This window comes from Podarcis cretensis (genome assembly GCF_951804945.1).
Source record: "Podarcis cretensis genome assembly, chromosome: 7".
Lineage (NCBI taxonomy): Eukaryota > Metazoa > Chordata > Lepidosauria > Squamata > Lacertidae > Podarcis > Podarcis cretensis.
The window spans coordinates 35,778,061-35,803,045 of NC_137176.1; the positions used below are offsets into that span (position 1 = coordinate 35,778,061).

The following is a 24,985-nucleotide window of genomic DNA, read 5'->3' on the forward strand; positions in this document are numbered from 1 at the left end:
CTTTAGCTAATGGGGCCTCCTGCTGCTGCCTTGCCGCTGGAGCACGATTTCTGTTCTCATCCTGAAGCAAAGTACTTAACCCGAGATAATATTTCTGGGTTAGCGGAGTCTGTAACCTGAAGAGTATGTAACCTGAGGTACCACTGTAAAAACAACAACAACAACAACAACAACATAATTATTTATACCCCGCCCATCTGGCTGGGTTTCCCCAGCCACTCTGGGTGGCTTCCAACTGAATATTAAAAACAATACAGCATCAGACATTAAAAACTTTCCTAAACAGGACGGCCTTCAGTTGTCTTTTAAAAGTAAAATACCGTAATTTTCGTCCTATAGGGCGCACCGGCCCATAGGACGCACCTCAATTTTTTTGGCGGGGAAAATGAATAAAAAAAATTTATTTCCCCCCCCAGTCGCGGCTGCCGCCCCAAGCCTTGCGCACACCTGCCCGAAGCACGGGGCACCCTCCGGAGGGCTCCGCGTGCTTCGGGCTGCAGGCTGCTGCCCCAAGCCTTGCACGCCTGGCGGGACCTCCCGCTGGGCACGCGAGGCTTGCAGACACTCGCCCGAAGCACGGGGAGCCCTCCAGAGGGTTCCGAGTACTTCGGGTGGCAGGCTGCCGCCCCAAGCCTTGCGCACCTGGTGGGATCTCCTGCATGGCGCGCAAGGCTTGCGGACACTCGCCCGAAGCACGGGGGGCCCTCCGGAGGGCTCTGCGTGCTTCGGGCGGCAGGCTGCCGCCCCAAGCCTTGCGCACCCGGTGGGACCTCCCGCCGGGCGCGCAAGGCTTGCGGACACTCGCTGGGGCTGCAGGTTGCTGCCCGCAAGCCTTGGGAGCCCGCGGGAACTCCCGCCGGGCTTGCAAGGCTTGCGGATAGCTTCCTGAAGCCTGGAGAGTGAGAGGGGTCAGTGCGCACCAATGCCTCTCGCTCTCCAGGCTTCAGCAAAAGCCTGCATTCGCCCCATAGGACGCACACACATTTCCCCTTCATTTTTGGAGGGGAAAAAGTGCGTCCTATGGGGCGAAAAATACGGTAGTTGTTTATTGCCTTGACATCTGCTGGGAGGGCGTTCCACAGGGCAGGCGCTACTACCGAGAAGGCTCTCTGCCTGGTTCCCTGTAACTTCACTTCTTGCAGTGAGGGAACTGCCCTCGGTGCTGGACCTCAGTGTCCAGGCTGGATGATGGGGGTGGAGACGCTCCTTCAGGTATACTGGACCAAGGCCGTTTAGGGCTTTAAAGGTCAGCACCAACACTTTGAATTGTGTTCGGAAACAATAACCCTCCCTCAACCCCCCCACATATTAAATGGGCATAGGATGTGTATTGCCACCTGTTTGCATGTGTCTAGTGAAACTGAGGGTTAGTCTTCCAAAACGTTTTGCTGTATGAGGCAAAGGACAAGATGATGCTGGCTCTTCGACTCTGATGATGGGAAAGTACCCTCTAATGTGCCTGAGGGCAGCAGGCTTGCTTTAGTGGGTGCGGAGCAGGTCACATGGCACACCCAGCATTGTCCTCCAATATCTTGCCACCACCTCCCAGTCACCCCCAGCATTTTTATTGTATCCTATAATGCCTGAGACTAAAAGACCTTTAGTCCTCATCCTAAAACATCCTGCGCCAGCACATCAGTTGGAGTGCAGTAACAATTACATCACTGCAACGCAAAAAAACCCCACCGTGTTGTTGCATTGGCATCAAAGGCAGATGCGCTAATATGAAAGCTAAGGTTTAGGTTGTTTACCGCTTAGAGATATTTATGTTGTTGAAAAGGACTGGAGCAATTCCTGCTAACACTTAACAAGGATAATCTATTTCAAAAGATGTATTAATCTTATTTACATATCTCCGCAGATACTGAGCTCCCCCAGTGAGCAAATGTTGTTTTAGAATTAATATAAACTTATGGCGCATTGCACTTCCAACAGTAAATGAAATAATAAAGATATGGGAATAAAATCCTTTCTCAGCTCTAGGGAACTCACTGATGAAATAATCTGCAAATAAGATTAAAAGATTTCAGTACCACTAAGATTGCCTCTCGTGACCTTAAATGTCACCCAACTCAGAGTTAATATGGCACGCTGTATTTATTTATTTTATTATTATTAATCAGTCTTGTAAGACATAAGGATCACTTATTATTATTTTGCAGGAGTGCTGTTTGTGAATCAAGTTTCATTGCGTGAAATGAACATTTCCATGTTGGAAGTAGGACCTGCGCTATGAAATAATAAATGCTCTTCATGGGAGGAGGCTCTGGAGGAGAGATGGTTCTTTAATGTGACACACAAAGGCATAATAGGATACAGCAGACAGAAATCTGTTGCCAGACAAATTCATAGTACAGAGAAAGCACAAACTCCGAGAGTAATTAAGCCCAAGAGCAACCTTAGGTGTTTGTGTTTCCCACAGAATTCAATTAAAAAACAAGCCTCAGAATGGTGGCTAAAACTGTTAAGATGGAAAGGTTTCCTAGAAATTCTTGGAATTACACGGCTTTTGCTGGCCAGCATTATCTCAGATCAGATGGTCATAATGGGCTAGAACAAGATTGTGGAACTGAGAGCTTGAGGGCCAAACTAAATGGGATAGGGCCAGCTGCATTGGGTCAGCCCCATTTATGCATAGATGTAATTGCTACCATAAAGCATTATGTAGAGGTTGGGAGCTGAACCCCACTGCCCTCTGTTCTCTGTTGCTTCAGGCAAACTTTCCCCTGTCTAGTGAACAATGCTGGCAAAGCAGTGGAGAAAAGTGCCTAAAGTAGTGAGGTATGGTGAAGCAGGGTTCCTCTTCCATCATCTATACACATCTTTTGTTGTAAAAACTATTCTCCCTGGCGCCTGCTGCATGTACAGACAGATGCTGTGCTCCTGGAGGAAGTACAGAGGAAGGCTTAAAGCTGGAAGTTGCATAGGAGGCCCACAAGCTACTTCCATCTCCCTGTGTTTAAACACAGAGCTATATGGCAAGAAAGCTGTAGCATTTTGGTGCCAAAATCCATCTATCTCTGATTCTCCCAACAAGATAGAATAGGCAGATGGGTGTTTAGGGTCACAGCTAGACTTTTCCCACACCCAATTGTTGATTATCTTGGGGTAGTGTGTGTTTGGTCTACATCATATGGCCTTCTTCATGGGCCAAGTCAATAGAAATCTACAGTGGGTCAAAGTGATTTTTTTTAAAAAATCAGTTCACTGACACAACTTTGGAGCAAGCCAGCATGGATATGGTGGAAAGAGATTTCAGGAAGGTAAGCACACCAAAGCAATTCTTCTAGGATGATGTTTTCACGCAGACTCAGAGCAGCTGAAGCATATTTCAACTGGCTGGGCAAGACCTCTGAGAAGAAGCCATCTTCAACATCCACAGCTCAATCAGTGTGGAGGAGTGGTATAAGCTTGGCTGTGAGGGCTTGAGAATATTGTTGTTCACCCTGACCCATGGCAGAATAACCCATATCAGGAGTGGCCAGGGCTGAACCAAGATGTTTTGCTGCCTGAGGTTGAGCAGCAAACGACTTACGTGCCCAAGTCAAGAACCATAGCACTTGAGGCCAGTCAAGTTATTTTGGTAGCTGAGGCAGAAAAGTCTACAAATGCCTCTGCTGTTCCCTGGCACACACCAAATAATAAATTATTATTTGTTGACCTTTCAGGACACCCAAAAGTGGCAACCTGAGGAGACTACCTCACTCTGCCTAATGACATGGTCGGCTCTGTGAATGGCCAAATGCTTGGTATCATCTGCCTCAGACTGGGAAGTGGTTAGATTAATTGGATTCACATGAATGCATCCCCCCATATATCTTTTATAAAGGGGTGGCCCAGTCTCTTGTCCTGTTTCAGTGACACAGGGGAAATATACACTGTTATCATATCATTTGTCTTTCCTGCTGTATAATATCATTTGCATTCCCGATTAGTATTTGGATATTTATTCATGAACAGTGCTTGCAATGATAATGACAATAGTAAAAGTTTTAGAAATTGCTATGATGAATCAGAATTCTTGTAAGCAGCAACTGTGAAAAGCAAAGTGGGATGAATAACAGTTTAGCAACAATAATTTAATATGAACTCATTTCACATAAAACTAAACTCAGATAATGCATGGCTGAGGATAGAGTTTGTAATGATGGTGCAAAAAAAATAATTCCCAGAATTATTAAAAAAAATTATAGTGCCTTCAGAGAAAACTCATAACAAATAATTAGATAACAGTTTCAAGTAAATTGTCTGAAGTATACCAGAAAGTGATTATAGCTTTCAATTCCTTTTGAAACATATGAAGTGATTTACAATGCAGTTGGGAGGAGCATAAACCCATAGGCAAAAAAGCAACGAAGACATATAAATTGCTGTGTCACACTTTAGTAGATTAGGTCTTGAACCTTGGACTTCCCTTTTCTCAATGTTTGTTACAGATACTGAAAAAAGGGGACCATACTTTCAAATTTATTTTATTTTTATTTCATAAATTTATATACAGCTTGATTGTAAAGAAAATGTACAAAGTGGTTTAGAGACAACATGGGAAACTCTTTTCAATCTAAGGGCCACATGCCAAGCAGGCAACCTTCTGAGGGCCACATGCCCAAAGTGGGTGGAGCAAGAGATGTGACTTTGTACAGTCAAGAGGCATTCATACAGTTTGTTCATCCAGGTAAAAAATAAACCTGGATGAAGATGTGAAGGGTGTGGCTTAGCGAGGAGGTGTGGCCTATGGAAAATATTGAGGTCCAGATAGGGAAATCTGGAGGACTGCATGTGGCCCCCCAGACCACAGCTCCCTTAGATCTATTCAAATTGAATGGAAGCATTGCTATAAGAACCTGCCTAGTCATTTTTCTCCCTCACTCCTCTAGTCTGTGTTCAGGACTTTATTAGATGCTGGGCTGTTTTGAATTATGTGTACCAATACCACTTGTGGAGCACTTACTCGCCTGTAGGACCAATCCACCCGGAATAATATTTCTCTGCCTAAACTATGAGATATTCACTTATTCTGGAAAACTAATACATACAGTATGCTAAACAGCAAAGGAGAAAGCAATCTAATGTTGGAAGCGAGTGAGAAATAACAATAGATGCAATGAATTATTATTCTATATTATATAATGAATTGAACAATTTGTTCCTTCACTGCTCTGCAAAACTACAAGAGTTGAATGTCAGAAATGGACTTACGTGTTTGTAGACTTCATTTTAGTTATGAAGGAAGACTGAGGGGGTTAATATATTCCTTCAAAGAAAGGTGTGACGAGGCTGAAGGTTTTTTTGTTTTCTTAAAAACCCTTCAAGTAACAGACTTTATATTAGCTCTGAAGGAAGGAAGGTTGATGTGTGGCTCAGCTCCTTATTTGGGTTTAGTCAAGATTACTACATTAGCGCAAGCTCTTTATTTTTGATGTCTGTCCGAGTGGCCATATGCTCATTCTTAGAGCACGACAAGAATGCCCCCTTTGATTGTCTTAATATAAGCCAGGCTGTAGTATGAGAAAGTCAGTGATAAGGAAAATAACTTTTGTTGTTGTTGTATGGAAACAGTGTAGTTTAGGTAATTGACACAAATACTAGTCTGTTTCTCTTTGGAAATTATTTAACTCAAAATGATCAATAATTATTCTCGTTCTGAAACTAGGATGATTTTTATTTTGTATAGCTTTGCACATTTCTCCTCTGTATTTCTATTGAAACAAATTAAAGCTTCACACGTAAATCGCACTGAGTGAATATGTTGTGGGGCCAAACAAGTACGATGCAAAGGAGCTAATTATTGTGAGGAAAATTGTGTTTGCACGTTAATGCTGTCAGAGGAGTTCTGTACTTTCTGGCAATGCTTTCAATTTTGCTTGGATGCCAATGCTGTAATTCGAGCTCTATTTGTACACAAAGCTGGTGTGTTTCACACAGATGCAGAAGGGATGCAGCAAATGGGATGGGATGCACATTGACATTGCAATGCTTCTCTGGGTGTTGCTCAATGTACTTGATGGAAGCTTGTGCCATCGTGTCTGAAACCCTAACAGTCGGTGTAGACTAGGCTTCCTCAACCTCGGCCCTCCAGATGTTTTTGAGACTACAATTCCCACCATCCCTGACCACTGGTCCTGCTAGCTAGGGATCATGGGAGTTGTAGGCCCAAAGCACCTGGAGGGCCAAGGTTGAGGAAGCCTGGTGTAGACAATATGGAGCTAGATGGATCAGTGGTTTGACCCAGTATAAAGCAGCTTCCTGTGACATTGACCTGTTTGAGTCCTTGCAGTGTTAACCTCTGCACTTTGCTATAACACAACCAGAAGTGCCTCATCAGCTGTCCTCAGTTATTACTATACTATTCTGTGACTGTTGATAAATTGGGTGTGCACAGCTATTATTTGGGGGATGTGTGTGGAGAGAAAGAGAAAGAGAAAGAGAGAAAGTATGATAAATCAACACAGCTGCCTGCATTTTTGGACTCTCTGTGACTCTTTGATGAGCTCCTGCACATCAAAATTTACCACCATTCCACTGTTCATGAGGTGATTTTAACAGTCACCTCCAGGTAACAGTCTTCCTCCAACTTCCTTATCCCTCCCACAAGCTCATCCACCTTGATTTTCAAGGTTTGTCATTCATGTGGTGCCAGGAGATCCACTCACCATATGCCTTGCAGAAGTATTAAAGAAAAGCACCTCATAGAGCAGAGAGGGCAATATTTTATGACATACAGCTTATGATACTCCAAGAGGGAGTATCATTCTGCGTTTAGAAATACATCATTACAGTATATTATCAGCATGCAGTAGTCATTTCTTCATTTCTTTCCTTTTATGGTTCAGTCTCATTTGAAAAAAACACAAACACTTTAATTGGACATTGTGTCATAAGCTGTCTCCATTAACACCATCTCGGAAGATCTCTGTCACAGGCAGTTGCCAGTTAGTGAAGTTTCACAAACATATCTTCATTATTTATGCATGCTGTGCTTTATTACCAACACCAGGTGTGAGCTAGGAACACTTCGCTACACACAGGCAGCTAAAGAGGTCAAATGTCGCTGTTAAAAGCAATAACGATTAACAAACAGAACAGCAAAGGTGCATTCTCACGTGAACAGCTGGGCTCGCTGCTTCCTCAGCACTGTCATGCTCCCATTTTTATAGTGGTGAGCCCCCAACACCAGCCCTATTAATTTATTACAGGAAGAGTGCAGGATGTTTGGGGGTGAACACAAGGCACCCACTTACTTTTGGAGTCCCTCAAGGATTCAGGGCAGTTTTCAAGATTTCTTCACATCATTTGACAGTCTTATAAGGAAGTTTACTCCAAGAGGTCATTGTTATGTATTGAAGTTCTCACCCTGGCCACCAGGTGTATTGTATATATATAGTTTTCACTCAGGTCCACGTCAGTTAATTTAGGCAGGAAACCCTGGGTTGTTGTTGTTACAATGTTGACAGCTGGCTGCCTATAAAAGCAGGCCAGCTGAGCTGTTTGCTGTTCAGTTCAGTTCCAGCTTACTTATAAAGAACTACTTGGAGAAATCTCTGTGTAGTCTACTTTGTCAACCCACTACTTAATAGTAATGACTGGTCTATAGCTGTACAAGAGCCAAAGTGGTGGTTCACATTGGGACTGTGATGCTGGGGCCATCCATCATCTCTATCTATCTATCTATCTATCTATCTATCTATCTATCTATCTATCATCTATCTATCTATCTATCTATCTATCTATCTATCTATCATCTATCTATCTATCTATCTATCTATCTAATCTATCTATCTATCATCAATCTATCATCTATCTATCATCTATCTATCTATCTATCTATCTATCTATCTATCTATCTATCTATCATCTATCTATCTATCATCTATCTATCTATCTATCTATCTATCATCTATCTATCTATCTATCATCTATCGTCATCTATCTATCATCTATCATCTCTCCCTCATGTTTCCCCAGAGACTTTTCTTCCTCATGTTCCCTCAGAGACTTTTCTCCTTCGTGTGCCTCCTCCTCGAGAGGTCTGGAGGGTGGCAGCACGAGAACAGGCTTTCTCTGCAGTGGCTCCCCATCTGCGGGATGCTCTCCACAGGGAACTTCACCTGACGCCTTCATTATACACCTTTAGGCGCCAGGCAAAAACGTTCCATTTTAACCAGGCCTTCGGTTGATTTGATTGACATCCTATGGCCTTTTAAAATGTGCCCTTGGGGGGGGGGAGGGTGTTATTGGGTTGTTTTATTTTGATTATATATTTTGTGGTTTTATATTTTGATTTTGTTCTTTGAACTGCCCTGAGACCTCCGGATATAGAGCAGTATATAAATTCAATAATAAAAATAATAAAAATTAAGTGTTCCCCCAGTTACAATTCTCATGCTATATGCTCCACAGGGGGACCCTTAATCATATTGTAAGTGCATCTGTGGTCCCCAACCCCATCTCTGTGGGTAGGTCAATGGAAGAGCACCTGTGCTGCATTCATAAGGTCCCAGGGTCAAACCTCAGCATCTCCTGCCAGGGCTCAGAAGTTCCTCAGCTACTGCTAGTCACTGTAAACATTGCTGAGGTAGAGGGACCAATGGTCTGACTTGGTATAAGGCAGTTTCCTATGTCCCAATAGTAACTGGGGGAGGAATTTTAATTGGGAAAAGCATGCATTTAAATGTGGATTACGATCCTTATTTGGACTGGTCTCCCAGCAGCTGTATTTTTATTTTTACAGAGACAATTTATTTGTTACTTAAATTTCTACACCTCCCAAAAGAAGCCCAGGACAGCAAACAACCAAGCAGCAAAAGAATATGATTAAAAATAAAATAAATAAAAATGCTGAGAACATCTTTAAACATTTTTAAAACAGCCACATATTCTCACAGATAGGAGCAGTATTTTAAAGCCATGAAACAGAAATGAACAGGAATGTTTTAAAAATTCTTCCTGAATGTTAATAGCAAGGAGTCAAGTACACCTCATCAGGGACAGCATTTCACAAACGGGTCTGCCCTATTTTCCCATAGGAAGATTCTAATCACAGATAGTCTGCATCATCTAACTTTGTACCCTGAACTTCCTAGATAAGCAGGGATCTGAACTGGGATCTTCTGTATCCCAATTTGTATTGACTGTGCTGTAGTGGTTAGAGTGCTGGACAAGGACAGGAGAGACCTGGGTTCAAATCCCCACTCAGCCATGAAGCCCACTGGGATGGAATCTACACACATATTTAAAAAAAACGCTGTGGAAATTCTTTTTTAAAAAAACATTTTGAAAAATACATTGAATTTGCCATAGCTCACATTCGCCATCTAGTGTCACATTTGTATATTGCACTTTACAACACATTTAGAACATTTTATTTGTAGCTGTAGAGCTGAATCTTGAACCAGTATTGAATTATTTGGAGGAATGTCACAACGTCACATGCTTGATAACTGGACTGCTTGTTGAATTTTGATAGGGTAAATTACTGGTAAGGAAAATCCCATCTCAGTACAAACAGCTGGTTCTAGCATGAAGTTTGCTGGGTATGAGATCACTTTTAGAACTAATTCAAAGAGCACTTACACACTGGACAGCTATGCTGTGTGGTTGTCCAGATAAGCCAACATCCAGATAAGCTGCCCGTCATGCATATGTCCATCGAAAACAAAGGGACTGCAGTTAGTTGCAACTAATTTTCCCTGCAGACTTTGGTGTAATTCTTTGGTGTAATTCTAGTAAGCAACAAATCAGTGATAACCTTGCTTCTAAATTGTCCCACTGCAGATAGGGGAATCATATGACACTATGCAAAACAAACAAATAAATAGCCCTACTCCATACAGTGCTGGAGGAGACTCTTGAGAGTCCCATGGACTGCAATGAGATCAAACCTATCAATTCTTACGGAAATCAGCCCTGAGTGCTCACTGGAAGGACAGATCGTGAAGTTGAGGCTCCAATACTTTGGCCACCTCATGAGAAGAGAAGACTGCCTGGAAAAGACCCTGATGTTGGGAAAGATTGAGGGCACTAAGAGAAGGGGACGACAGAGGATGAGATGGCTGGACAGTGTTCTCGAAGCTACCAGCATGAGTTTGACCAAACTGCGGGAGGCAGTGGAAGACAGGCGTGCCTGGCGTGCTCTGGTCCATGGGGTCACGAAGAGTCGGACATGACTAAACAACTAAACAACAACAACCCATAGTAAACTAGCATGTTAAGGGACTAAGTCAGGTTAGCACTCTTCTTTCTCACATCTCCAGCTTGGTGGTGACAATGCATTTTGGACTACAATTCCCATCAAACATAGGCAGCACAACTGTAGTCCATGTTCTAGAGGAAGAGTCAAACTAGTCTGAAGTGGGACAGTTCAGAAACAGAAGATTAACTCAAACATTCTCTTCATAAGGGACATTCATTTATTCTGAGAAATTTGTCCCTGGATACAGCTCAATGAAAAGTTGACTCAACCCACTTTTGAGATCACGTCATAGAGTGCTTTCCCGAGAACCTAATGTTGTTGTTCTTGTTGTTGTTCTTGTTGTTGATGTTATCCTAAGTGGCTTTTTTTTCTAAAAAAAATGTTTAGGGGTACTCTCATTTTCCTATTCATAGTGAAATACTGCCCCTCAATGAGGCCAAACTTAGATTCACAAAATGTTTAGGGGTATGCTTACTGCTGCGTTCCCCTAGAAAAAAAGCACTGATTATCCTTAACTTTATTTTTCAGGGTCTAAAATACGTACATATAACAAACAATCCCCATAGAGAGGAGATATGGTATCTAAAGGGCTGTCACGTGGAAGTTGGAGCAAGTTTGTTTTCTCTTGCTCCAGAGGTTAGAACCCGAACCAGTGGATCCAAATTACAGGAAAGGAGATTCCAACTAAATATGAGGAAGAACTTTCTGTTGGTGAGAGCTGTTCAACAGTAGAATGGACTCCCTCAGAAGGTGGTGGACTCTCCTTCCATGGAGGTTTGTAAGCAGAGGTTGGATCGCCATCTGCCATGGATGGTTTAGTTGATATTCCTGCATTGCAGGGGGCTGGACTAGATGACCCTCAGGGTCACTTCCATCTCTATAATTCTACGATTCTATGATTCTACCTCCACACCTCAAGAAACATTCAATGCATATGCAGGGTAAATAATGTAGTCAAACATTAAGCAAACATTATGTAAATAGTTTAGAACTAATTACACCAGGTGTCTTCTACTCTCCATCTTAATAGGTTGTCCCAGAATGAGCCATGGGGGATGAGCAAACAGCATGTCCTTTCCAGTGTACTGAATCAACTTGCACCACAGAGGTGAGAACTTTATGTTATTCTAGAACTCACCCTACAATATTACTTCTGATTTGCGCTAGTGGGGTTTACATCACAGCTTAAGCCAAAGGCAGCCCGTTTTCTCTCAAGGTTGGTTCTTTCTGAAGTGTAGTGGTTAAGAGCGGTAGTCTCGTAATCTGGGGAACCGGGTTCGCATCTCCGCTCCTCCACATGCAGCTGCTGGGTGACCTTGGGCTACTCACACTTCTTTGAAGTCTCTCAGCCCCACTCACCTCACAGAGTGTTTGTTGTGGGGGAGGAAGGGAAAGGAGAATGTGAGCCGAGACTCCTTCGGGTAGTGATAAAGCGGGATATCAAATCCAAACTACTACTCTTCTTCTTCTTCTTCTTCTTCTTCTTCTTCTTCTTCTTCTTCTTCTTCTTCTTCTTCTTCTTCTTCTCTTCTTCTTCTTCTTCTTCTTCTTCTTCTCTTCTTCTTCTTCTTCTTCTTCTTCTTCTCTTCTTCTTCTTCTTCTTCTTCTTCTTCTTCTTCTTCTTCTTCTTCTTCTCCTCCTCCTCCTCCTCCTCCTCCTCCTCCTCTTCCTCTTCCTCTTCCTCTTCCTCTTCCTCCTCCTCCTCCTCCTCCTCCTCTTCCTCCTCCTCCTCCTCCTCTTCCTCCTCCTCCTCCTCCTCCTCTCTTTTATGCACTGGTACCAATGGCACTTTTATCAAGGTATGAGTACCAGGTCTTCATTTTTACCAAAAAAGCAATGTCTCTGTCTCCATTTACACTTACTGGTATTTCTAATCCTGGCTGTTGGATTAGGTTCTCTTTTCCCCAGTACAACTGTACTAATAATACTTCAAAACCGAGCACAAGTGTTTTGAATAAGCTATTATGTTGCTTTCACATTATCATATTGTTTGCTGTAATATGTGAAAGAATAAAAAAAAAGTAATTAGAGAATGGTGCTTAGGTCATAGCCAAACTGGCATACTAAATGCATAATAAATGTCTACTTTGCTTTTAATTAAGCAGCATCTCCTTAAAGGTTTTTAATCACTAGTTTGGATAAGTGGGATTTGCAATGATTGTTAAGATACTGTGGAGAGTGGTTGAAAACATGCACCTGCATGCAGTTAGAAAGAGGAGGGTTATGGATAATATTATGTAGAGAAGAAAGGAAAGCTTTCTTAAAGTGTGGTTAGTATGATGGATAATATCATAATTCATAGTAAAATACGGAAAACCTTTTAGCGTACTTTGTCCTGATGTTCGGTTTAAAAAAAAAAATCAACCCTCTGTAATTTATGGAGTACATACTTATGGCACAACTATTTACCAAACCAATTGCATAATGTATTGTAGAGGAACAGAATAAAATATGTACCCACTGATCTCTGTGACTGTGGGGCTTTGATTGGGGCTGGCTTTAGGTCTGAGCAAAATGCCCTGGCTGTTTTACTTCCTCTGTGGGTGGGTCTCTTAAGATTTATTTTTTTTTATTTTAAAAAAATAAACCAAGTACGAGGAGAGGAAAAGCTTCCTTCTAGCTACCATTTTGTCTTTCTCAAAATGTACTGGACAGGTGCAACAGCCGTGAATTGTGAGGAAAAGAAAATGGTGACCTCCCCACCAGCTTTGGGGGTGGGAGAAGGGTAGGCAGCTGGCCACTCAGTGGCCTTGCTTGGCAGCTCCCCAGGGATGTGGAAGGTCTTAAACGGAGCTTATTCATACAAGGATGTTGAGAACAGGAATTCCCCTCACCATTTTCAGCCCATGCACATTAGCCCCAAACATCTGAATACAGAGTCGGTGTTGTGTTTAGAAGCTCCCTGCCCCATTCACCAGCCCATATATATGTGGAGGAATAGCAAGTCCATCTTCTGGTGACCAGGTGGGCATGCCATATGTGTCTGTGCCTTTTAAATCTCACACTGGCCATGTGAAGCTTTTCCACTGGAACTCTGTAGCATCATGTTTAAACCAGACTGTTGTAATTAACTTATGCACAACTCTCTGAGGCCCAAAGCAGAAATGCATCTTTACTTTTTATGATAATTTTTGGATCGCAGCAGGTGGGGAGGCAGGGATTAACCCATTCCTCTCCTGTTGAGGTGCTGAGGAAAATCTATTCTCTGAAGCTGCCATTTGCATTGGGAGGAAATCCCAGAATAGGAGGAAGGTTTTTATCTCTGACAGACTCGGTTCATTCCAAGTCAGCTGGGCAGTGGAAGACAGACCAAAGAAGCAAAGAGAGACTTCGCCAAGATAAGGGGCAGCAAATTTGTAAAAGGCTGGTTGATATGGGGAAAGGCAGTGGCAAAGGTTCTGTGATAAAGAACAAATAAGGGCAAGCCTTTGTCAGGAAAGGGGGGGGGGAGGCAATGTTCAGGGGGCTGGAGCAACTCAGGAAATCAGGATGAATGCTCATGGTTGTATAACTGCCCCATGAATGAATTAGGATGAATGCTCAGTAATAGGCATAGCCAAACCTCCACATAAGCTTTGTGTAAACAAATCAAGGTGAATGCTCAATAAACAGACCAACATCTGGAACCCTATGACCCCATCCACCCACAAAAACATTATCAGCAATTTCTGTATGGGAGTTATCATTTACCCTAACTGTGTGGTCAAACGACTGGGATTCCCCACTCCCTGTCTTCCAGACCCACATCTCTGTGAGAGAGCTAGCGCAGTTAGTTTTGTGCGTTGCCAGTTTTTCATGGACATATGTACTGCAATTCAAGCCAATATGAAATAATGTGGAAAGAACCTGAAACGGAAAATTAGGAATGACACATTCAAGATAAAGGGGCTCAGCCACAGAAACAGTGTCTGATGAAGATTTAGAGTGATGGCTGAGCCATGTGAATTGTTTATCCATTCTGCCATGGTATTGCTGCAAGCCAAGAGTGGTGTAATAATTTATTTGGAAAACCACAGTTTAGTACAGTGAGGGGGGGAAAGTAATCTAGTACAGCTTTGACAGGCCAGGCAGATAGATATGAAAAAGAGAAACAGATCTATTTCTTGAGATGTGGGCTACAATTATGAATGAATAGGCAGGAACAGTAATGTATGAGTTGCTGGTCTGCAGATTTTTTTATTTTTTTTTGCTATCCCTCACATAGGCAGCTATATATACTTCTTCGGGGCTTTAAAAATAGATAGTTATATATCATGTGTGTGTGTGTATGTCTGTGTATATATTGCATTTTGTGGTTTTTACTGCTCAATACATATACCAGTGATCGCCTTGTTTACAGTACCCCTTTCCTTACAATGGGAAAAGCAGGGATTTCTGTATTGGTTGTAAGGTTGTGAAAATGTTGCTGGTGGCCATGGTACTGTTGTTTCCTTTATATTTTTGGAATCTTCCTTTGAACATTTTCTTCCCACATTTCCCATGTTCTCTGTGATACAGTTTTCTCCACTAGGATCAAGCTGTTTTCGTGCTTAAGACAAATGAAGGGAAGAACCTTAGGCCATCTGCGGTGATGTGGCTTTGATGCAGTGCTACTGATTGAAATACATATTTCAGTTCTGTCAAAAACACAAAGTGAAATAAAATGCCAGTTGCCAAATATCATTGCTTGCCACAATTGATTTGTGGGAATTTTTTTTGGAAATTACAATCTGGGTGGTGTCCCTATGAATTCAACAAGAGGCCTTGCTGCCTACACAAAAAATATATGCAATCTAGTCATCACTCTGATTATGGATACAATTTGGGAACCAGGAAAGAGCCAATTCCTCTTCACATATTCCTTGTGTGAAGGAGCTATATGGGTCCAAAGAGACTAGGGGGCTGCATGTCCCCCCCAAAAAAGTTGTATGGTATCTTCTGGCTCTTCAAATGCTGAGGAACAATGGTATATATATGCTGGAGTGATCTAGCACTTGAAGAACAGTCTTCTCTCACATACAGAAGTCAGGCAGATGGTGACCAGGAAAGGGGCCTTCATGGTTGAAGTTAATTTTTAATTATGTGCTATGCAACTGAAGTCATGCACATGTCCATCTAAAGCCTACCTCCCACAATAAGACAATTAAGTCCAGGGACTAAGATTACCTAGCTACATCACCACTGGAAATGAACTAGACATGTCTACAAGCAGGCAATGATTTTTGCAAATATGTGTATAAACACACTGGGTAGCTACTTATTTGCATATATGCTGTTTATTCTAGAACAGCAGGTGGTGAATAGAGAATAGACAGCCCAGGACAGATCCATGACAGGGAGCTTCATGTGACCAGATAAAACAATATGGTGGAACTAAGGATAAGATCACTAATACCATGGAAACTCACAACACTGTTATGTCTTATTAAGCCACAAATACATGAATGGTATTGATAAATACTGAGTTGAACTGGTGCTAGTTGGTTTCTCGACATATTACAGCACCCAAAGCTAAAAAGAAATATTTGAAAGCAAAATTCTGGCAGTCTGATTTTGGAAACCACAGAACATGCAAACCTAGCACGCAATTTGACAGTGCTTACAATTATACCATGTGGAAATCATCTCCACACACCCACAGTATTGTTGGTCTTTTGTATTAATTGAACTGGTTCAATTTGCTACTGGAGAGGAGAGAATGGATTCCTTAAGAGCAGTGGGGTCATTGTGGAATGCAAGCAGGTTAGTACATGTAAGAAGCGAATATCTTGATCACACCAGTAATACGGCTCCTCTGCCTCAGAAAAGAAAAGGGCTAAAACCATACTCATGAGCTTTAATCTTATTAGAAATCCATGTCTCAGCTGACCTTGCAACACTACTGATTGACTGCCATGAGTGACACAGGGTTGGAATTAGGGCGTCAGGGGAGCAAAGTGAGCAGCCAGACAGTGGTTTGTGGGAAAATAGTATTGGCCTGGGGGAAGAGAGAGCCTGAAACATTTAAAAGCAAACAAATGTATTAGGTGTTCTTATTAGTTTTCTCAAGAGTCTGTTATATATACAGACTCAGACAAATACTAATCTGTCTAAGTATATACTGGGGATACACATGGCTTATTCTCTGAATGTTTTTTTCCCCCTTGCAAATGTTCAGGACACTGAACATGAATCTGACATCCCGTACAGCACTGTAGTTAAATGCAAATGGTGTGCTTTTCTTTTCAAAGTGCCATGTCAACATAAGTTAGGGCTCAGTTACAGTTTCTGGGGCCAGCAGATTACGTGGGCAGATTACCTGCCTTTCAGTTAATCTGCAATTTAGTTATTAATGTGAAGGAAGGTTTAAATCCCCAAACCGTTCGTTTTTCCTTCTCTGTCCAAGTTGATGCGGGCTGCCAAGCTTTGATCTCATAAATGCTTGCCCACTGGGCAGGGTCAGGAGGTGGAAGCAGTCTGTAACCTGGCAGCTCAGAGAAAAAGAGAAATCCAGAGGTAGAACCCTGGGTGAGACTGGTGCACTGTAAATAGTTTAAACTGATTTTAATGTTACATTTTTATTACATGGTTGCAACCTTTTATGGAATTTTATAGTGAAGATTGAAAAAGAAATCTAATAAATCACCATTATCACTGTTATCCTGGATAAAGCTTGGTGGGTCATGCAGAGCCTGGTTGGGATAAACCAGAGGTAGACAACTTATGGTTCTCCGGATGTTGGAGGACTCCACTTTTCATCAGCTCCATCTGATGATGGTCAGTGATGATGGGAAATTAAGTAAAAAAAAACCACATACATGGGAAAGTCACAGTTTGCCCACTACTGATTCACAGCATGGAATACTGTACATAGCAAAACTAAACAAAATTACGGATCTGGCTTCTCAGATCTGTAGTACACGTAACTTCTGAAAAATTCAGTTTGTTGGTGTTTCCAGTAAAATAATGGATGGTTGGCAACACTGTTTTCTGTCCAGTTCTAGTAACCACCTGTATCCTATGGTCTAGTTGAGATGGCTTAGGTCTGCAATACTGTGCTCAGTTATTTTGTAATATATGCCACTGAACATAGTGGCAACAATTTTGAGTAAACATTTGCAGACATTTAAACTTAGAAGCTATGCTGAAATGGTAGTACTGAGGGCAGGATTAGATCACTAGTCTTATTCCCAGTTGCCTCTTCAATGTCAAACTTCCTGGTAGCAGCAGGCTGAAAATTTTCTCTTCCAAATAAGTAAATGACATTGGGATGGTGCTTGGTATGGATATTCTGTGTATGCCTGGGCTTCTCATTGACCACTGTTATTTAGTTTTTCTTGGCAAAGTTTATCACCAGAATTGACAGGAAACAACCTGCATATAAAATTGAACACAATGGTTAAGCAGTTTCCCTGTAATGCATTAAATCTTGGGTTTAAATGTTTAAAGCTTACTTAGTAAGCACATTTGCACTACTGAAGTGTGTTTGCAATCGTTACTACATCCTATCAGTCCCTCAAGTTTAGTGACTGATATCCATTAGGAAAGTATTTCTTGCTCTGCAAATCTCTCTCTCTTATGAATTCTCTATAATATATAAAAACATGATTAACAGTGCAATCCTATATTTGTCTAGGATTATTTAGAAGTAAATAGTACAGAGTTCAATGGGACTTGCCCTCAAGTATGGGGCTATAAGATTGCAGCTAAAGCTGTAATCCAATTCACAATTATTTGTGAGTAAATCCCACTGAACTCAATGGGACTTACTTCTAAGTAAACATGCAAAGCATCGCTATGTTTACTTAGCACATGTTTCTACTCACACCAGGGAACATGCTGTTGCTATATCACTAGTCTTATTATATCTTTTTTTATATCCTTCGGCATTTCCCCTGAAGTTTCAATAACAATATTAGCAGTGCAGCTTCAGCATGAATGAGAAACCTATTTTGGCGAAAGTCCTTAGGCAGATATATCATCTTCTCTTAGGCTTGCCTTTCTACCAATGCAATATGCATTTAACAGCACGGAATAAAAACAATTATTCAGAAAGAACTATTTATTTTTGGTGACCACAGCATATTTAGTTTTAATGACCAGCCATGGAATTTTGAATGTATGGATTCTTAGAAAAGACAAATACAAGTAAATTTAATGAAAATAGACCCAATCTAGATCTATAGCACAATTCTACACTACCTAGATGAAACATACTGGGACTTACTCTGAAGTAAGTGTGCATAGGATTGCAGCAGAAGACACACACATACACAAGATGACGTATTAAGGGTACACATAAAGAAGGCATATGAAGAGGTTCTTCATTTAGAATGGCTAAATGAATAATAGAACTGTAGAATTGGAAGGGATCCCAAAGCTCATGTAGTCCAACCCTCTGCACTGAAGGAATCTCAGCTAAAGCATCCATGACAGATGGCCACCCAAATTCAACTTAAAAACCTCCAATGAAGGAGAGTCCACCACCTCTCGAGGGAGACCATTCCACTGTCTTGTCAGCTCTTGCTGTCAGAAAGTTCTTCCTGATGTTTAGCAAGCTTCATTTTAATTCTAAGAAAAATGTCATAAAAGCAAACCAAATGAAGCACCCCCCAGTAGAGTAGGTGGTTGCATAGATGGCTTAATTGCAAACACTCACTATTATTATTTTTTTTACCAAAGTTGCCCCACATGGTGTTACTGTATGAATTTCTAGATGAATTGTGGGTGCTAATTGTGAACTTTGGTTGGTCCTAATGAACTTGTTGTTTTACTGATATTGGGCTTAACCAGTTGTTCAAAAGAATCCTTTGGCATCTACAGAATTTAATTCCCAATGTGTAAGGATCAGGGTTTTTACATTAGCACAGAGGTTGTTTGGTTTGAAGTGCCCCATAATGTTCATTCTGCCCTTGCAAAAAAACCAAACTTTTAGTGTGACAGCACTTGATATTAGGCAGGCCCATTCATGTAGTTTAGGCAATCCTAGCTGGACATGTTAATTTTATTACATAGATTTGTTTTTTAAATCTGTTGGGCTGTATCCTACCAAGGTCTACTCAGAGCATACCAGCTGTAAAGTTAATGGATCTAAGCTATCCTTGCCCATTAATTTCAGTGGATGTGCTCTGAGTAAAACATTGATTTTTATCTATGTTTTGATAATGTTATTATATCTACTATTATTTAAGGCTGTTTTTATTGCTATTTTTAAATGAATACTTTATAAAATTTTATGTAAGCAACCTAGATTTTTTTTTTTTAAATTAAGTGGTATACCGTATAAAACTTGCTAAATAAATAAATAAATATATAAAACAAATAAACATGGGGCTGCTCCACAGCTCAGCCGCGAATCCACTCAAGGATCCTTGGGTAAACCACTGTCTCACAACGCTGTTGCAATGATAAATGAGGCAAACTTTTCAAAGCCCGTTGTTCATTTAAAAAGTATATAAAACCAATTGATAATAATAATAATTCCGGGAGGTATCACAATGGGATAATAACAAAAGTAGTGGCCAGAATATAACTTTGTTTGCATTCCATTTGAAAAGCCAAAATACAATAAATGATTCCAGACATGCAGTATATTAACATTTGATCTTGTTCTCCTACAGGGGAGGTGTCATTTAAAGGATGGCCATCACGCATCCTTTGCTATGTTTCAGAACACACATGTTAATCTGTCTACAAAATCTATATTTCAGGTTCTGAGGTATGAAAATATAACAACAGCAAATGCTCTTAAAATGCAGCATTGTTGTGTGTTTGTGTGTGTTTTGAAATTTAACCCTGAACACATCTGAGAACATGGGAATAGCCTTTAGTGAGCTCATTTACTTGCAAGTAAACATGCTTAGGATTTAACTTTATTTTGATCTGAACATCATGCAAATGGGCATAACTGTGCACATGTTTCCAGATTACTGTGAGTGTTAAGCACTGGGATTTATGGTCCTGTTTTAATCTCCCTCTCTCTCCCTCTGCATGTGTGTTATATATACTGTACATGTGCACACATCACACACATATGCATGTAGCTGTATAGACATGAGTTTATATACACTGAAATTGCAATAGCTATAGCTAACAAGGAAGACTAAGCATGTGACAAATTCCAGTATTGATGCAGGGTGCCTGGGCCACAGCCCATGCTGTTAAGAAAAACAAATGTTATTAACGTGTTAAGGAGAAATACTTGCTAATAACTAGATAATTTTAAGAAGTTAGGTTCATACCATCTGTTAATCTTAGTTGTGATTAAAGAGGTAAATCCTAATGGCCATTATTCCTAATGACAGGACCAAGCAGGCTTAAAGCATTAGCCGTCGCAGGCTGAAGAGGAGAAGCAATGAAGGATATCAGCAATCTTAGCTGCAATTGAGGAATTGCCCCGTCTTCCACACAACAAAAGTGATACAAAAGAATTACACCCTCACTAAAGTCTATTTCCTCGTATAATCACACAAAATGATTTTTCTTAAATATGATAATAAATCACAGTAAAAAATCAATGTGGCAGGGCCCAACTGCTATGGCCTGATAACGCATCAATCAATATTTAGTATTTAGATTTTAATTAATACATAGCAGTGCAGAGGCCTTTTAAGAGAGAAATATTATCACAGATAAAAAATCCTGCACTGTTAGCATGCAAAAGTTGTTGCTCATATCTGTCATTGATCAATCTGCTGCTGTTGTGATTAAAAACCCTTGAAAATATCAGACAAGAGCATAAAACAGATTGAGCCAAGCAGAGCACGTTGTAGGCACCTCAGCATTGCAAAGCCACTAGAAAAGGATGCTGGGTAAAACTGGTTTACAAGGAGGAAAATACTGTTGGCTGAACACAGGCCATCTCATTGTGAAAAATATCCTTAGTATTTTTTAACAAATGCAGTACAGGAGAAATAAAACAGCCAGTGTTTGAGGTATAGCAGAAAGTTGCTTACTAATTGCATTTAACACATTCTCCACTGCAGAATATAAAACAAAATATTGTAACTAAATCTGAACATTAATTTTGATCTATATCTAAAAGGGGTTTCTCACGGACTATGCATTACAGAACGAGTTTGAATATTTGTTGGCAATGTTGGTATAATAGACCAAGGTTGGGAGCATGAAATTCAGAGAAGTAACATTCCCACATTCTCTCTATTTTGTTTAAGAAAATACCTACTTCATGCAAGCTGAGTCCACATTATAATTTATCAGGAATTATAACTTTTGCAAAATGTCAACATTTCTTGAAACCATCTGTGTTCTGATTGGATGAGGAATTTGGAAGATGAATCTAAGATTCTTCCCTATGATAACCACAAAACCGAATTGCAGAAAATGGATTTGGTCAGCAGTGTGGGATTCGTCAAGGAATAATACTAGAATATTTTATGGGAATGAATCAAATGCAGTATAATTAATAAAAAACCAATTTTGTTCCAAAATTTGGATGATTTGTGAGGTGAGGAAGACAGGCAATTTATTCAGGTCTAATGGCATTGCGAACAAATTAATCTTTGGCTAAAGCCACTAAACCATGGCTTGAGATGAGAGAGTTTTAGTAATTCTCCTAATTAGGAGAATTCCAGAACAAAATATCATTGATACATATATAAAAACAGGAATATGCCACAGGCATGGTCAAGATACAAAGTCTGAGAATTATAAACAACCAAACATACATAATATGAGCAATGTATACATTTTGCAGTTCCATGGGAACTGGGGCCATGAGGCAAATCTAAATGTCTTCCCCAAAGATAACTAGCTCTGAAATGGGGGAAGAGATGGATGTTTATTCCTTTTTCTAATCTGTTGTTCTTTCTAAAACAACAATGCTGATATTTTCTGGCTATTTGGATATCGTATCAAATTGAAGAAAATATACAAGGTTAATCTACAAAATTGACCTTAGACCAGAAAACATCCCCCCCCCGTATATTAGCAGCTCCAACCACTGCAGTGCAAATCCTCTTTTCCCCAGTGTAAGCAGAGAGAATGCCGGCAGCCTCCTCTTCTGTCATCTGTCATGGTGGTGAAGAGAGTAAGGTGCATGGGTCCCAGGCCCTGGTTTGAGACCTCTGGGCACCTCCCTCCCTCCCTCCCTCTTTTACAGGGATGGGCTCCCTCTTTGTCCTTGATTGGAGTCCTACTGGCCACATTCCCATCTTTTGGGAAAGCATCTAGCAGCACAACTTGGAGGTGAGACTATCCCCTTGTATGGAATGTGGCAAACAAGTGGCCATTTCCTCCACATAACAGAATTTATTCCACAAATTCTTTAATTCTAAAATAAAAATAAAAAATCAATTAGCTGAGCAGTTTTGGTTTGAAATTTTCATTTCTGTAAATATTAATGTTTTGTTCATAAGTCGGGCTGACCTTCCCTTTCTTCTTTCTGCCAAAATACTCTCTTCACGGAATGGGTGTGCTCTGCAAACTTCCTGAGTGGAAACCTTAATTCCCTGTGAAATAGTCATGCCCATTGCATCTCAACATTGAGAAAGAAAATGCCATAAGAAGGAGTCAAGTATCATATGACCATAGCCACAAACCCAATGTAATACAAATCCACATGCTATAACAGCACAATTTGCACTGCTGCTGTGAAGCCTGTGCTTGCATTTTGATTATCAGACCATTGTAAATGGATCTTTGCAAAGGTTTTTTTCCTTTTAAAAAGATCTATTAACTTATAGAGACAAAACACTTAGTTTATTTAGTTCTTGAAGAACTTCAGATAATTGAAGATTCTGGATTTGAATGGGCTTTCTCAACGAGGGTCTGGGCTTGGACATGAGTAACATTGCATGGAAAAGGAATTGGTATTATATATGACCTGTCTGCTTCAAACCTGTTAGCAGTCTGGCGGCCATGTTCTGTGCTAGTTGAAGCTTCAGCATTGTCCTCAAAGGAAGTCCCACATAAACAGCTTTGCAGTAGTCCAGTCTTGAGGTTACCAGAGCCTAGATTACTGTCGCCAAGTTACCCCTGTCCAGATAGGGTTGTAGTTGGGCCACCAGCCTAAGGAAGTGGAAGGCACACTGAGCCACTGAGGCCACCAGTGCCTCAGTTGACCACAATGTATACACAAGAACCCCCACAAGAACTATAAACTTACTCCTTCTGAGGGAGTGTGACCCCATCTAGAGCAGGCTGCACACCACACAGCCAGACGAAGGAACCACCCACCAAGATCATCTCTGTTCTGTCTGTACTGCATCAAAAGTGATGCTTAATTTAATTAATGCAGGGTGTGCTTCCTGGTTGGGAACCATTTACTCACAATGGGAGATTGCTGCCCAGATTGCTTGCATTAAATAGAATACTGCATTGTGGAGTTAACTAGGGCGCAACCTCTGTTCCTGATTGGCATGGGCCTATAGCTTATGCCAGTGCTGACACATGCTGGAGGTGCTTTCCCTGATAACCAAAATGATGCTCTCATTGCTGAGAGCAAAACCAAATCACATACACATATGAGCTTGCCAGAGCTTCTTGGTAACATAGTTATATAGTGGGAAATGTTGACGTGCAGGAGCTCATCATGTCAATTTTTGTGACCATGCCCCTAAAAAGACCCCAAAGAGAGTTAAAAACTGCCAGCAGAGCTCTATCTATCTATCTATCATCTATCTGTCTATCGGCAGTACATTGCATTATCCTCAATTTAGTCAGATCAGTTGGCTGCATAAAATAATGAGTTGGCATGTTAGACTATGGCTGAGGAGACCTCAGTTCACATCCCTGATCAACCAGTGTGGGTTAGTGGCTAGAGTGTTGGACTGTGAATCTCACTGGGTGTCCTTTGGCCAGTCACCCATTCTCACAGTCTAATCTCTCTCACAGGTAGGACATAAATGCAATGATAAACAAACAACTAAATGAAGTTCACTATTTGACCTTGGGCAGTCACTGAGCTTAACCCACCCCCAAAAGGGTTCATATGCCAGGTGAGACCTGTCCTCCAATCACTGGCAAATTCCACTCTAGCAACTGATGGCCATCACTCCTGCTATGAATAAAATTCCAAAGCTGCACTTCCCCACATCCTCGCTCCTATACACAACTAGTTTCTGGAAGAGAAGTAAGTTTTGCTCATGAGTATATGTAGAGAGGCCAACACATGTGCATCATGCTGGCAATAGAGATATGTGGTTTTACTATAATTCTACCATTCCCATGCCCCTCAGATATGAATTGAAAGTCAAGTATAAGGTTGGAAAGAGGAAACACTAATGCGCCAGCCCTGCAGAGCTTCAAACATAAAATTTCAGTGTAAATTCAACTGGGTTACCCATTGAGGGGTAATTTCTCTACCTGCTTACACACACACACACACACACACACATCCCTGCTACTTGTGCATTAAAGTTCTCATAAGCACAGCTTGTTGGCCTCATAGACTTTCCCAAGTTGTTTTACATGGAAAGAATGAATTGATTATTGTAAATGAATGTTTGGCTGCTGCAACACCAGAAATGGTTGTTTGCTGTCAGCTCTATAGTATCAAAAAGCCACCGAACCAGCCCAACCTCCCCCAAACAGTTGATGATCCATGTTTAATTCTGCGCATTTTAATATTGTTTACGCATCTTTGGAAAGAGATATTGAGATAGTGCAGATGTGTGCGAGTGTACACATAAGCAGACATCTGCCACAGCGTCTGTTTTGCACACACATAAAAGTGCCCACGCACACAGGTATAAGCATATGTATTCAGTCTCTAGATAATCAGAGACACAGATAAAATAAAGCTTCTCGAATGACAGACATTCTGCAGACAGGGTTGTTAGTTTATGTAGGCTATAGGCAGAGTCGACTGGAAAA

At 41.0% G+C, this 24,985-nt stretch overlaps 1 protein-coding gene across 1 annotated transcript in view; it reads right to left on the reverse strand.

Moving 5' to 3' along the window:
- Positions 1-11,552: 11,552 nt before the first annotated feature.
- The window catches only part of LOC307219571 (uncharacterized protein), a gene marked incomplete at both ends in the record, with an annotated part of 53,184 nt that continues 39,751 nt past the window's right edge, over positions 11,553-24,985 (reverse strand). Inside the window, one exon of the mRNA XM_079982815.1 lies at positions 11,553-11,951. Within this exon, the coding sequence (XP_079838941.1) occupies positions 11,553-11,951 (399 nt within the window). The remainder of the gene's footprint in view (positions 11,952-24,985) is intronic.